The sequence below is a fragment of the Maylandia zebra genome, linkage group LG20, assembly GCF_041146795.1.
Source record: "Maylandia zebra isolate NMK-2024a linkage group LG20, Mzebra_GT3a, whole genome shotgun sequence".
Lineage (NCBI taxonomy): Eukaryota > Metazoa > Chordata > Actinopteri > Cichliformes > Cichlidae > Maylandia > Maylandia zebra.
In genome coordinates, this window is record NC_135186.1 from 11394326 (window position 1) to 11409328 (window position 15003).

A 15003-nucleotide genomic window follows, 5' to 3' on the forward strand; every position below is an offset into this window, starting at 1 on the left:
AGTGCTCTCAGTTCTACTGTTATAATCCATCATAAATTTGTGGGTTTTATAAAATGTGTGTTTTTCTCTGTCATTACACAAACTTGCTACTGCTGTTTTTCTGAACTTGAAAAAAATGTAGGTGTCTCCTTGCATGCCAGGTGTGCAATAGCTGCACACGTGTATGATGAAATACATAAAGTAAAAACTCCAGGCTTAGTCCTTTTTTGTTTTGCAGGAGCAAAAGGATGGTGGGACCTCCTGACACCTCTAAAGGAACACTCTTGGGCCCCAAAACCCCAGGATGGGAACAATGGGCATACAGTACATTGTTTGCTAGTGAGAAATTATCTCCTATTATGATCTCATGGGGAGAAAGACAGTAGCTGTGGTTCATTTTGATGAGGAAAATTCATTTGACATTTAGGCTCCAATTTCCTACAAGTGGGAAATAAGAAGGTACTCGCTTAATTGGTGTGCTGCACTATGGTAAATGTCACCGCTCATGCAGAACTACGTAGAGCCAGATATGTTTCTATAATACTGCAAGGTGTCTGTATGCCTGGTCAATGTCTCCCCCAAGAGGTTGTAAGTTGAACAGCAAAATAAAAAACAGCCACACAGGCTGCTGCATGTAGTGGACGCTTTTTGTACACTTAAATATCTTATTATTATCTGTATTCAAAGTGTGTTTTCATTCATGTCCTGACAAGGAGATCTAAGCTTTATAGTTTGCGTACCTCTTGTTTCTAGACGTTCTGATATGCTTATACTGTATATCTTATTAAATTATCTAAATTCTCAACAGTGTTGGGCTCATTTCCTCCACCAGATCAAAAGCTGAAAACAACAACAACAACAACAAAAAACAAACAAACAAAAAAACTCCCTGACATGACAAGTATGGAGACAGTTAAGGGAAAATATTCCCTGCTGTTTTAGTATTCAAGAAAAAAAAGAAAGAAAGAAAATATAGACTACAGATAGTTCAAACGTATATATATATATGAAGAACAAATGAAAGGCCCCGCCTGAAAGGCTTTGAAAGGCCTCCGTTATGGAGCCATAAATGTTCTTACAAGGCTGCTTTGTACTCATGGTGAACCAAAGCGTACGACTATCATTAATGTTATTAAGTAGCTACCACCATGAGATTATGTCTGCCTGTAGTACACCAGATTAATTACATTAAGTCAGGGGAAGAGCACAAACTATAAGTATAGACTGTAAACTTATAAGTAACATTCGTCCACCATAATTTTAAAAGTATACTGTAGTAAAAATGTTGAGGTAACTAAAGTACTGGGCCTCAAAAAACATTAACATAAAAAGACGACAGGCTCTGGAAACTACACTCAAGGACGTGTGAGTTGCGCTCAGCTCGGCGCAGACTGCGCAACTTGACGCTTGTGAAGTTCCGTGTGCATCGCTAACTCGAGCTAATTCATCACAGATACCTCAGCTAGCCAACCTTGCGCAGTGTTGGCCAGGTAGACGTACAATGAGAGATATTCCGGATAAATCGAATAGCAGTTAAGTGTTCGGCATTGTAATACAAACACGTAAGTGATACAAAGCGACTTTGCCTCCTTGCTATTGGGTTGTCACGGGAAATAGCTTAACATTAGCACTAGCTCGAGCTAATCAAAACAAGCACGAAACACTCATGAGGCTCTGATTTCACCTATTACACTGCAACTACCCGGGCGTCTCCGGTTTTGTATTAGTTGTGTAAAGAAGTCTGATGTATATTTCCTAATAACTAGCAAGCCTTGCAGCTTGTTTTATTAGCTAACCAGGCACGTTAGCTAGCTGGGACCAATGTCAGTTAACAACATTAACCTGGTGTTTTATCAGATTACCGCTTGCATTTCTTCTTTCCATGTGTACTGTTTACCTTGTTGTTGTTTTTGGATACTGGTTGTTTAATAACCCGGAATGTTGCATTGAAACCACATATGTCGCCCTCCCCCATGCAGATTAGGCCGTCCAAATGGTGATCATATCAGGCACAGCCACTGTGCTGCAGCAGTTTGTCAGTGGACTGAAGAGTCGAAATGAAGACACTCGCGCAAAATCTGCCAAAGACCTGCAGCACTATGTGACTACAGAACTCAGAGAGGTAACAGCAATAAGCTATATGTGCATAATTGAAAACTGTAAGTGGAAAACCACTTAGTATACTGGATACTTAATCAAGATTGTTTCCCACTAGTTGGAGAGTTTCACAAGTAGACATGAATCCCCAAATCAGTTCAGTTGTAAATGTATGTAGTGACTTATGAAACAATATTAGGAAGCATTTTCCTCCATACTTTTTGACACTGGTCTTGTCCCACAGTTAAGCCAAGATGAAGCTACTACGTTCTACGATGAGTTGAACCACCACATATTTGAGCTGGTGTCCAGCTCTGATGTGAATGAAAAGAAAGGAGGGATTCTTGCCATAGGTAAGCATTAATAAAACGTTGTTAAAATTGTTATGTTTTTAAGTGCTGTCAATTTTGGACTTATTTAAGATCTCTTAGTTTCTATCACTATAAAATGATTATTGTTTTCATCAGTGAGTCTAATTGGAGTTGAAGGAGGCAATGCCACCAGGATCAGTCGATTCGCCAACTACCTCCGCAATTTGCTCCCTTCCAGCGACCCCGTGGTGATGGAGATGGCCTCTAAAGCTATGGGCCACCTTTCTATGGCGGGGGACACCTTTACGGCTGAGTATGTGGAGTTTGAAGTGAAGAGAGCCCTGGAGTGGTTGGGAGCTGACAGAAATGAAGGGAGACGCCATGCTGCAGTAAGTCACTAGCAGACAACAGTCACTGTGGTGTTTGCTGTTCAAATAAAACCACATATTGGTGGTGTTTACATTTGCTGGAAATGTGGGCACGTTGGGAGCTGTAATAACTTTATCTATTGCTGTAGTGAAGGCAGTGTTGAAAGTTCCTCTAGTGTGTTTTGGGTTGAAGGCACAAGTACTACTTCATATGCACTCTTATACCCCAAATATCAGCACATTCTTCTTCTGATTTCCTCTTTACCCTGTTCTGTGTGCGTGTGGGTGGGTGTCACCCAGCTGTGGCGTCAGCAAAACCTCCAAGCAGAGAAGCTTGACAAGATGTTGATGCAACCCGGTCACTATGTTTTTATAGAGTACCGACCAGCTTCAAATGGTTATTATTGGCATCACACTCATAGTCCAGAAAAATCCTGAACGCTTCAAAATTAGAAAATGAGAGAATGTGCTTGCCTTTTTCTATGTTTTATTTAGCTTATTATGCAATTACCATTTTCCCATTTCTAGTGGCTGTAGAATATTAAACCTTGTTACTTTCCCCAGAATGTCCACATGATGTTGTTGGGAAATAACTGAAAAAGAGTATGGGGAGATGAAAACCAAGTTGGCAATAAAAAAACCTAAAATTCATAGGTGAGCTGTGCCAAAACGAAAGAAAAAAACAACAAATCCTACAAGCTAAAAAAAATTAAGTGATCAAAATGCACTAAGCAGGAGTAAATGGTCAGAAGAACACACATAGGATTGGTTGTGTGAAGAGATCAGTGATTTCACTCCCAAGTGGAAAGTGTTCCAGCAGTAAAATTGAAAAAGTAAGGAAAAACGGGATCTGTTTAGCTCCTTAGCAAGATGGAGCCATCCATATATCAGTTGGAACACAGCGTGGTCAGTGCTCTGTTTATCTAACGAGTCACAAATAAATTTCAGTGACAGTACAGCTGACAAGATTTACAGTTTTACTATTATTTACATGCACTGTCGCTATCTTGGATTGTGAAGTCGGGGTTGGTGAGGCTGTGCAGACCTTCCAGGGCTTGCAATATCTCCGGTCGGGCGACCAAAATCTATCTCAGCCCCGCCCGTCTGGCTACAGCTGAGTTGGAAGTCCAGCTTCAGAGGGCATTCCAGTTGAAAACACCATTTGGGAAATCTGAAATTTCAATTTGCAGCTTCAAATGGTACGCACCATAGTCACTGCAGTGGAGTCAAATGAAAGGGACAGTACCTAAAACAAGGAGAGAAAGCAGGGCACAACTACACATTTAAACAAGCAATGTAACATAACTACATACAGGACATTCCCAGCTCATAGTTGCTTCAGAATTCAAACAGCGACAGTCAAAATTTTATGTCAAGCTATTTTAGGATCATATGTGGATTTTGTTTTGGTGAACAGATCGTTGAAAAAGAAGATTTCAGGTTTCTCAGGTGTATTTTGGTAAAATAAAAAATGTGGAGCAGTGCACGCCTGCATTACTTTCGTTTGCAATCTCTTCCAGGTTTTGGTGTTGAGGGAGCTGGCTGTGAGTGCACCCACCTTCTTCTTCCAGCAAGTCCAGCCGTTCTTTGACAACATCTTTTACGCAGTATGGGATCCTAAGCAGGCCATCCGAGAAGGTGCTGTGTCTGCCCTGCGAGCCTGTCTCATCCTCACCACTCAGAGAGAGACAAAGGAAATGCAGAAACCACAGTGGTACAAAGTAAGACATGTAACTGTACACCGGCAAATCATGTGTTATTCTAATTAAAGTATTGGAGAGTTTGTTTGTTTTTTAAAGAGGTGACATGAGTGGCTTTTTTTTTCTGTGACAGCAAACCTTTGAAGAGGCAGAAAAAGGCTTTGATGAGACTTTGGCCAAAGAGAAAGGGATGAATCGCGACGACAGGGTCCACGGCGCTCTTCTGATCCTGAATGAGCTGGTTCGCATCAGCAGCATGGAGGGAGAGGTGAGGTCGGATATCAGCTTGGACACATTATCAGTGGTAAAATCCAGTCCGCTCACAGTCTTATTTCCAACCAGCGTATGCGCGAGGAGATGGAGGAGATCACACAGCAGCAGCTGGTCCACGATAAGTACTGCAAGGAACTGATGGGGTTTGGAACAAAGCCCCGCCACATCACACCCTTCACCAGCTTCCAGTCGGTGCAGCCGCAGCAGTCCAACGCCCTCCTGGGCTTGTTGGGCTACAGCACACCTCAAGGCTTCCCCAGCTTTGGGGCCACACCGGTACCTGCCAAGAGCTCTCTGGTGGAGAGTCGCTACTGCCGTGAGTTGATGGAGGAGCGATTTGACCAGGTAGGTTTTAACTACAGACAAAATGCATTGTAAAAGTGTAATTGTATATTAATGTAATGTGAAAATGCCTTGGACTAAAATCCTTGACACTCAAGGACTTTAGCTGCCATGATAAATGCACTGAACAGTGTTTAGACATATAGTTTCGTGCATACTGTTGACTGAGTTTGGAATCAGATGTTAGTGAGGGTGGCCTCTGCATATGCAGCTCCCCTTTGGAAAAAACATGGAAACTATTGTAATTGTTGTCAAATCATGGCTTTCTTCATACATACTGATGTCAAAAGTCATCATTAAGGGTACAGGGGATGTCATCAAATGTTGTCTTTATGGGGGAAAGAGTTAAACGTTTTGCAAAATACGAAAATTTTCACGGTTTTTTTTTGACAGTCAGAGTGCTGGTATCAGTCTTTGATGTTTTCTCTATGCACTAACTTGGATAGTGTGTTGGAAAATGTGTTTGTGAGTTTGCTTGAGGTTAGGCAGTTGAAGTCATACCTGTGGTAGTCATCTGACTGAATAATTGAGGAAGCTTTTGTTTAAATATCCAGGTGTGTCGGTGGGTGCTGAAATACAGGACCAGCAAAAATCCTCTGATCCAGATGACCATCCTCAACCTGCTTCCACGCTTGGCTGCCTTCCAGCCGCATACCTTTACAGGTGGGTTTAATTAACATATATGTGATTATCAGTTTGGTGCAAATTTTATGTTAGAACTTGAAACCATGTATTGTTTTCAATCACTATGCACATTTGGTCTATATATGGTTACTATTGCAATGTAAGTAGGTCATGGTTAGTACTTTTCAGGCTACCTTTTGAAATATCACTACCAGGGTTTCTACCGCTTGCTCAAATGAATGTGTTGTAGCTAATAGGAAAAAAAGATTATGTGCCATGTGGATGTTCATTTGCTGTGCAGACCAGTATTTGTCAGACACTATGGGCTACCTGCTGGGCTGCCTGAAGAAGGAGAAGGAGAGGACGGCAGCTTTCCAGGCTTTGGGGCTGCTGGTTGTGGCTGTGAGGACAGAAATCCAGCCGTACCTCTCCAAGATCCTTGAGATCATCAAGGCTGCCCTGCCACCCAAGGACTTTGCACACAAGTCAGTTATTGTTTCTTACAATTTTTAAAAAAATGTATCATTTATTAAATAGTGACATATTACACGTTCCATTACAGTGTCCCTTAAACCTAAAGGCTGAAAAGTCTAAAATTATATTATGGGTAGAATTTGCTCAGTGGTGTTGTGAATTTAAAAAAAAAACATGTTGTTGTCTATGCACAGTTTCATTTACTGATCTTTCATCTGTGCAGGAGGCAGAAGACCATGCAGGTGGATGCTACAGTGTTTACGTGTATTAGCATGCTTTCTAGAGCCATGGGTCCCAGCATCCAGCCAGACATCAAAGAACTGCTTGAGCCTATGCTTGCTGTGGGCCTCAGGTAGGACATCTTCAAAGAACTTTTTTAGCAATTCAGTTTCTGATCTGAATCATGTAATTTTCAAATTAATGCTTGGGTTTGATTGGATCGTTTGTCTGTTGTTCTGGTCTAGTCCTGCACTTACTGCAGTGCTGTACGATCTGAGCCGTCAAATCCCCCAGCTGAAGAAAGATATACAGGATGGTTTGCTGAAGATGCTCTCTTTGGTATTGATGCACAAGCCATTGCGTCACCCTGGCATGCCCAAAGGCCTGGCTCACCAGCTAGCCTCACCAAGCCTCACTAACATTCCAGAGGCTAGTGACGTTGGCAGCATCACCCTGGCCCTGCGAACCCTGGGAAGCTTTGAATTTGAAGGTGAGAACCTGGAAAAAAAACACGTACATCTGTGTGATGGATTCTTTTCCTGCATAAAATTTTAGGTCAGTAGCATGTGTCAAAGTTCAGGACCCAGTGTTTCGCAGCACAGTGTTGCATTGTAATACACAAGCAAGCAAGCAAATGTTTTTTAGTTAGCACTTATAACAGAATTACAAAGTGCTTTACAACAATGGGACTAAAACCAGGGTAGAATTAGAAGAAGCAAAATAGAGCAATGGAATTTAAAGCAATACAAAAATGCAAAAAACGGTGAATCCAAAGGAACAACATGAAAACACAGTGGAATTAGAAATGGTATATAAATTAAAACAACAACAAAAGACAGAGGTTAAGAATTTAAACTTGATACCGAATGGCTGTTGCTCTCCTCACCCAACAATCCTTTGCATTTTGTAGCTAGCCATTTTTTTATTATACTGTTCTAATGGACAAGGGCGCATTGATAAGTTGGGCTTGCTGAAGAAATTATTTAAAGAGTAGTGGCATTACTTTCCTGAATGATCATAAGAAATAAGTGGTGCAGTTTTGCTGTCTATGCACTCTATATCACATGCAGTGAAGTTGAAAATGAAATATGTTTTTAAACTAGGCTTAAACTGTCACTCGTAAGTCATTGGAGCCGCCAGCGGTGACAAAAATGTGGACCAAAAGAAATGATTATGTGAACTGCAGAAATGGCCGGGGCAGTTGTGCTGATGACTGTGCCCATCTTTCAGTGGTCGATATAAATAGCGTCTCTTCAGTCTGTCACCGAGATGACTAGTTTTTTGTTCTCCAGCAGAGAAACTGGGGAGAAAAATGATCAGTCTTTGGTGTCATTCCTCAGCAGACTGCTGGATGGGTTTGCATTTTAGTGCAAAAGCTGGGGTAACATTGGATATTTAGTTAAGTAATTCAGTCTCCACGGAAACAAGCCACCCGACTTCCTTGGTATTGAGTTTTAGAATCCCAAATAGACAAATGAAGAAGAAACGCCATTATAGGATAAATCAAGTCAGTGTTGTTTGTTTTACATAAAATAAGCAACAAAAATGCTGTTATTATCTACCAGGATATTAATGCTACTAAAAAAAATAAAATAAAAGCAGTTGTATTGTGATTATTCTACATGAACGTCTTTCCCCAGGACATTCCCTCACCCAGTTTGTGCGCCACTGTGCTGATCACTTCTTGAACAGCGAACACAAAGAAATCCGAATGGAGGCAGCTCGGACTTGCTCACGCCTGCTTACTCCCTCCATCCACCTGATCAGCGGCCATGTTGTCAGCCAGACCGCTGTGCAGGTTGTTGCAGATGTTCTCAGCAAGCTGCTAGTTGTTGGCATCACTGATCCAGGTAACAAATGCACAGAAAAGGAAAACGGCATTACTATGCAGATTTATTTTGTTTTGTTGCTTTTATGGTGTGAGGCTTCAGAACTGTTAACAGCTACAGTGATCCATTATGGCAGCGTATAAAAAATAAAAGTGATAAAGAAAGCCAGTCTGATTTTTGTCCCTGATTTCCTGTAGATCCAGATATCCGATACTGCGTGCTGGCGTCTCTTGATGAACGCTTTGATGCTCACCTCGCCCAGGCTGAAAACTTGCAGGCGTTGTTTGTTGCTCTGAATGATGAGGTGTTTGAGATCAGAGAGCTGGCAATCTGCACGATCGGACGCCTGAGCAGCATGAACCCTGCCTTTGTTATGCCCTTCCTACGCAAGATGCTCATCCAGGTATGAAAGGCACAGTAATGGCTCAATACGAGTTTTATTTATTGCATTAGACATCATGTTTTGATTTATTTAAACCATTAAATTTGTTCATTAGGATTCCTTAGGTTCATGTGCCAAAGATGGCATGCAAGTATTCCACAGGTTTGCAAACGCTTGGCTTCTACATGCATTATTTTTCTTGTGACGATTACCTGCTTGCGTTTCAGTTGGATACCTTTAGGGGGCAGCAAAGGCCATGATATTATGCTAAGCTGAAAACTCAAAACACACACACCTGTAGTACAAAGTCACAATTGATTTTTGTCTAAACGCCTTTGTGTTTTCCACGACTTAAGCTTATTAAATGTATTCCAGATGAAGATGAGTGCATGTGCTGTGCTAACATTATCATTTTTCTGCAGATCTTAACAGAATTGGAGCACAGCGGTGTCGGCAGGAACAAAGAGCAGAGTGCTCGAATGCTTGGTCACCTGGTCTCCAATGCGCCCCGACTTATACGTCCTTATATGGAACCCATCCTCAAGGTACTGCTTTGCAAGTTCTCTGTTGTAATGGTGGATAAGTGTGTATGAATCTAAACCAGACTGAAAGGGGCTTCATGTTCCCAGTAGGCCTATGCTAATAAGTAAAAGCTGAGGTCCATTACATCCTCATTTCCATGGGCCTTCAAATAAGTAATGATTTCAAAGTATATGAGGAAATGACCACATTGCTTTTAATTTTTCTAGGCTCTCATCCTCAAGCTTAAAGACCCAGACCCTAACCCAGGAGTAGTCATTAGTGTCCTTGCAACCATTGGCGAGTTGGCTCAGGTAAGGCTGTTTTTACTCTGTTTGTAATTATAAATCGGCTGTTTACTGCAACTAGATAAATCTTAGCAGAATTTATTGTCCATTGTACACAATTAATTATAAAAAAAAATCATCTTTAATCTGGGTAGTTTTAATGTAAATCCAAGCTTGTCTTGAGGTTGAAGGTAATTGCAGGCTCTTACCCTTAGATGTTTGCCTTGCTCTACCCTGACCAGGTGCTTGAATGGTCCCCTGAAAGCAGTCAGGGAGTCACAGTTAAAGGGCCTTTGAAGTTCAGACAGAGTGCGGGAGATGCTCAGGGAGACTCAGTGCAGAATGAGACAGAAGCCCAGCTCTTCGGGAACCCAGACAAAGCAAAGATGCATGAGAATGTAGGGAGTACAGATAACAGAAACTAAATGTTACTTTGAAAACAATCTGTCTGCAGCCTGAAAGCACATTTTAAAAAAAATTGTACATTTGGTAAGTGATGGTGGTTCCTAATATACATGGACTTGAGAAATTCACATGGATTCTCTGACAAATAATTTATTTAATAGCTTTAATATTAGCTTCTATTATTTTTCACTGTAGCTTCCTTGAGTTTTGTGCACTTCAGTTTATCTATAAAATGTTACGAGTTCTTATAATAGTGCCCTTTTGGCTTTAGGTGATTCTACAGAAAATGGTTAATTTATAAAATTTCTGTAGTTTTGATTGATTCTTTCTCTGCCCCATCAGGTGAGTGGCCTAGAGATGAGGAAGTGGATGGATGAGCTTTTCCCAATTATTATGGACATGCTGCAGGACTCATCATCACTGGCCAAGCGACAGGTACACAAGGAACAACTTACAAATAAATACAGACGATATACTCTTTTCTTGTTGATGATTAGTTAATGACTGTCTCTGACTTTCCACCAGGTGGCTCTGTGGACACTGGGCCAGCAAGTAGCTAGTACAGGCTATGTGGTGGAGCCCTACCGCAAGTACCCGTCCCTTCTAGAGGTGCTGCTTAACTTCCTCAAGACTGAACAAAACCAGGGCATCAGGAGAGAGGTATGAATAAATGTCATGCCATCTGGGCCGATCACCTTACGTTTCCCTCACCGTAGTAATGGGAACCTCATAGGCCAGCAAGGCTTGAAACCACTTTACAGCATGCATTGAGTTAATGTGTAGATCTCTGTAGAGGCATTGGATTTGGTGAATTACAATGATATGGACATGTAGCATGAAGCAAAGCACCTTTTCCATAAATATATGGACATTTTGATGTGAAAAGTTTGAGTGGAAATTGTCATTGTTTAATTTCTTACATACGACATTGTTAAAAGTGCAGGGAATGCACTTCCCTCACTTTATATGGTGAGAAGCTTCTCAAACCACTCTTACTGTTTGGCTGTAGCACTTTTTGTTAGTCTCCATTTTCCATAAATACTTTGTTTTCTATAGCTTCCTTATATCTTTGAAACTCAGCTAAGGTACCAAATTTGGTGAACTTTTGAGATAGATTATGTAAAATGACCAGGTATATACTCAATTTTGTGTTCCTGTGAGGGACCACTAACTCTGTCTTTCCAACAGGCTATACGTGTTCTGGGGCTTCTTGGAGCCCTGGATCCCTACAAACACAAGGTGAATATCGGCATGATCGACCAGTCCCGAGATGCCTCTGCTGTCAGCCTCTCAGAGTCCAAATCCAGTCAGGACTCGGGTAGGTCTCAGATTACTGTTAATACAGACATTTTTTCTTCACCAAGGGTCACAGTGTGGATTAGATTAACTTTTTATTTGCATTCCTCAGACTTACAGCAGTATTTTCAGTACAACAGCTGGAAAGTCTCTAAATGAGCACGAACCCATTTTCACATCTCACAGTGGAACTTGGGACTGTTGCTGTAATTTTAGTGAGTCTGCATTATGAGCCTGATGAATAATGTTGTCAAGAGTTTGTATATAGACTTGATGTTATTGTAGCTTTGTGCTGCGTTTACTGCATTTATCATAATGTTGTTTGACTCTTCAGTGAGAGTTTAGGGTATTTTCTTCCAGATTGCGCTCTAGTCATTTACTTGTAATCGCAGTTGTTCGTATTGATGAGACATTATGATCTTTATTTGTGGGCTCTCTCTCATTGTTGGTGTTGTGCCCTTTGCGTCACAGCTGGTTGTGTTAGACAACCCCCTTTCTTTCCATCATCACCAACTCTGTGCTCATATGGGATTGTCTGATGGTTGGCTTTTTCTTTCTAATTTTGTAGGATCTTTACCTCACAGTACCAAGTTGATGATGACTTTGAAGTAAAACAGAAAGGCCCCAGTCAGGCACCTTCTTGCTGGGAGGTGACACCATGCAATCATGTGTGCACATAAAATCATCATCTCGATGTAGTTATAGGTCAGTGCTCCAGAAATTGCCGTGAGTTAAATACGCCACGCAGCAGTTTCTCTTGGGTCAGAATGTGATCACTCGAGTGAGGAACCGATTTCATCTTCAGTTTTAGGAATTGCAGAATCTGGCTCCCATAAATAATAATAATAATAATCATGGATTGCATTTATATAGCGCTTTTCGGGAACCCTCAAAGCGCTTTACAATTCCACTATTCATTCACTCTCACATTTACACACTGGTGGAGGCAAGCTACAGTTGTAGCCACAGCTGCCCTGGGGCCCACATAAAGCCAGTGAAACTGTGTCTTTTGAAAAAACACTGAAGATTATGCTTTACTCATTGGCTGTTTTACATTTAATAAATCTACAAATCATTCGAAATGGAGTGCAGGGAGGAGATATGTCTACGCCGACAAGACAAAACACAATCTTTTAAGGTCTTGCCCTTGCATTTGAAAAGTCAACAGCATCAGCGGCTTTGGGTTTGCCTTTTGTGGGAGTTTTCATTCTTTGGGATCTTATTTCTGGCTGCTGTCTGATCTAAACCCAACTAAAAATCCTTCAGAACAAGAGTCTGCCAGTTTGGAGGGAAATATAAGCACCACAACTGGAGTAGGACTTTTTGAAGTGCTGATATTAAATTTAATGTGACCCACTTTAGACAGATTTCAAGCATCTGTTTAATAGAATATCAGTGATATACGTCACTCTTTTTCTTTACGGGGTGAACGGATTACTGGTGCAGTCTGAATTTGCGTAAACGTATTACCATATCAGCTGAATAACTCAGCATTGCCTGTTAAAAGGCTTTTTGGTCAATATGTTTGTTGTAATAAACAATATGTCCAAAACAGGATTAATGACATTGATCTTAACCCAGTTGACAGATTTTTGAATAACAGTGCTAAACACAATGTGGGTGGATCTTAATATACCCTATGTTATCTGTTAGAAGTAACAAAAGATGTAAAAATGTTTTTCTTGCTCGTAGTGGGTTTTACTTTAAACTCTTGGATTATTTCTCTGAGTATGATAAAACTCTCAGAACACGACTTGGTGGTTGTGCATCATAAACGGTCTGGATATTGTGAATTTCTCTAATAATGCACATCTGTCTTCGGTCACACGCCTCGTGTGTGGAAAATGCAGATCTCCACTCGTCTGATCCAGTCATGTGTCTCAGAATGACCTTGGACAGTATGGTAATGGTTTTACCAGTTTGTTCTCCAGCTAAATAGACTGTGACCAGAACTGGAGGTCGTATATCTGTTGGCGAATTTGATTTGTTAGGGTCACTGTCTGAAACACTAGTATCTCGGACCACTTTTTTTTTTTTTGTAGGGTTCTGGGAGTTGACTGTCTAGTTCCATCTCCTCACCTGACTTTAAATTAGACCAGTCAGATCTTTACAGAACACAACAGTCATAAAGGTGATGAAACGCTTCATGTCCCCTTGGGAGTTGCTATATTTTTTACATGCTATTAGGAATAGTTAACAGTTCCTATTCGTCCCATTCACCTGAATTATTACACTACTCTTGCTTCACTTGGCTACACTAATGCCTGTTTGTTTGCCGATAAAATACAGATTGTTATCATTTATCACCATTGTGAATCTTGACTTGGTGAATACTGAAATATTAAAAAACTAACTTTTAGTCCTCGGCGTCTAAGGGGAGACATTCAAGCAGCTGAAACAGTAGCAAAAGGCTGAATACCACACATTTGTATTCTCAGGTGCCTTGTAAAATTTAATAGCCCCGCAAAGATAAATGGACGACGAGAGCTGCTTTGTATTCCCTATTACAAAAATATTAATGGAACTAATGCACTAATAAAACCCCCAAACCCTGTGATCTTTTATTCTCAGCAACTCTCACACGGCTCCTTGTGCTCTTGGGTCTATTAGGAATGGAAACTGGTACATATTTTACTGGTGATGGCAGTGCCTAGGTGCTGAATGTTACTTTATGTTGTGACAAAATTTTGATCATTTTTTGGAAGAACTTTAAGTATTAGGTTTCCTACTGTCTCCAGCAAATCTAAGATCTCGTTAAGCTGAATGAGGGGACTTACTAAATGCTGAAGAGATTCCATCTTTTTCTTTTACCTTAATGGTAAAACCTTGACTAAAGCGCTAACTAGATCCTGCAGTCACTGCAGTTAATTTGAGCAATTTATTGCATCTGACTGAAAGTTGTACAACAGGCTGAAATCATATTATGTGATTACGACGAAAGAATGTCCTCATCAGATTTACATTTGGCAAATTACTAAATATTTCTAGGGTTTAAGCATGGCCACTCACAACTGTCACATTCATCAACTGCTCCATCAGTATGACTGAAGGAGAGATGGCACAAAACCTGAGAAAGATTCTTGCATTATTATTTTTTAATTTTATAGTTTATATGTTTATATAGTTTATATGACAGCATCATTCAAACTAACCAACCTCACTCTCCTCTTTTTGTAGCTGACTATAGCACCAGTGAAATGCTGGTGAACATGGGTAACCTGCCCCTGGATGAGTTTTACCCTGCTGTGGCAATCGTCACTTTGATGCGAATCCTGAGAGACCCATCACTCTCCAACCACCACACTATGGTAGTCCAGGCGGTCACCTTCATCTTCAAATCTTTGGGCCTAAAGTGCGTCCAGTTCCTGCCTCAGGTCATGCCCACTTTTCTCAATGTCATCCGGGTGTGTGATGCCAGTATCCGAGAGGTAAGCTGTTGTGTGGATTAAGAGGAAAGAGACTGCCTGACAGATTCATTATGGCATTTCTCTTATTTTGTCAGCTGTTCACAAAGCAAATCTTAGACTCTGTCTTCTGTCTTCCTCCAGTTCCTCTTTCAGCAGATGGGAATGGTCGTGTGCTTTGTGAAGATTCACATCCGTCCCTATATGGATGACATCTTCACCCTCATCAGAGTGAGTAACTGTTTCAACCCAATCTCTAAACACTCATTATGCAGCCCTTCTTTATTTTCCTTTGAGTTAGGCTGACAGCTAAGAACTCTTAATTGCACTCAGTTGTGCTTTCTACTTTCCTCATTAGAAGTAATGTGTTTAAGGCCTCTGCATGAAGTCTTGCCCCATGTCACACAGCAGTATGCATTGTGTGTAGTGAGGTACTTAACAAGATTAAAGAAACTGTGAGTCAGAGAAAATAAGAAGTTATGTATATTTAGAGA

At 40.9% G+C, this 15003-nt stretch overlaps 1 protein-coding gene across 2 annotated transcripts in view; it reads left to right on the plus strand.

The window, feature by feature from the left end:
• Nucleotides 1–1366: 1366 nt before the first annotated feature.
• mtor (mechanistic target of rapamycin kinase) overlaps nucleotides 1367–15003 on the plus strand; it is a gene marked incomplete at its 3' end in the record, with an annotated part of 67309 nt that continues 53672 nt past the window's right edge. Inside the window, 20 exon segments of one of the 2 annotated variants that reach the window (XM_004572770.3) lie at nucleotides 1367–1511; nucleotides 1959–2101; nucleotides 2321–2429; nucleotides 2544–2776; nucleotides 4276–4476; nucleotides 4589–4723; nucleotides 4798–5073; nucleotides 5625–5733; nucleotides 5996–6179; nucleotides 6392–6520; nucleotides 6633–6877; nucleotides 8028–8237; nucleotides 8414–8619; nucleotides 9021–9143; nucleotides 9348–9431; nucleotides 10152–10244; nucleotides 10335–10469; nucleotides 10998–11127; nucleotides 14283–14533; nucleotides 14654–14740. In XM_004572770.3, coding sequence (XP_004572827.1) covers nucleotides 1973–2101; nucleotides 2321–2429; nucleotides 2544–2776; nucleotides 4276–4476; nucleotides 4589–4723; nucleotides 4798–5073; nucleotides 5625–5733; nucleotides 5996–6179; nucleotides 6392–6520; nucleotides 6633–6877; nucleotides 8028–8237; nucleotides 8414–8619; nucleotides 9021–9143; nucleotides 9348–9431; nucleotides 10152–10244; nucleotides 10335–10469; nucleotides 10998–11127; nucleotides 14283–14533; nucleotides 14654–14740 — 3069 coding nt within the window. 2 annotated transcript variants of the gene reach the window in all.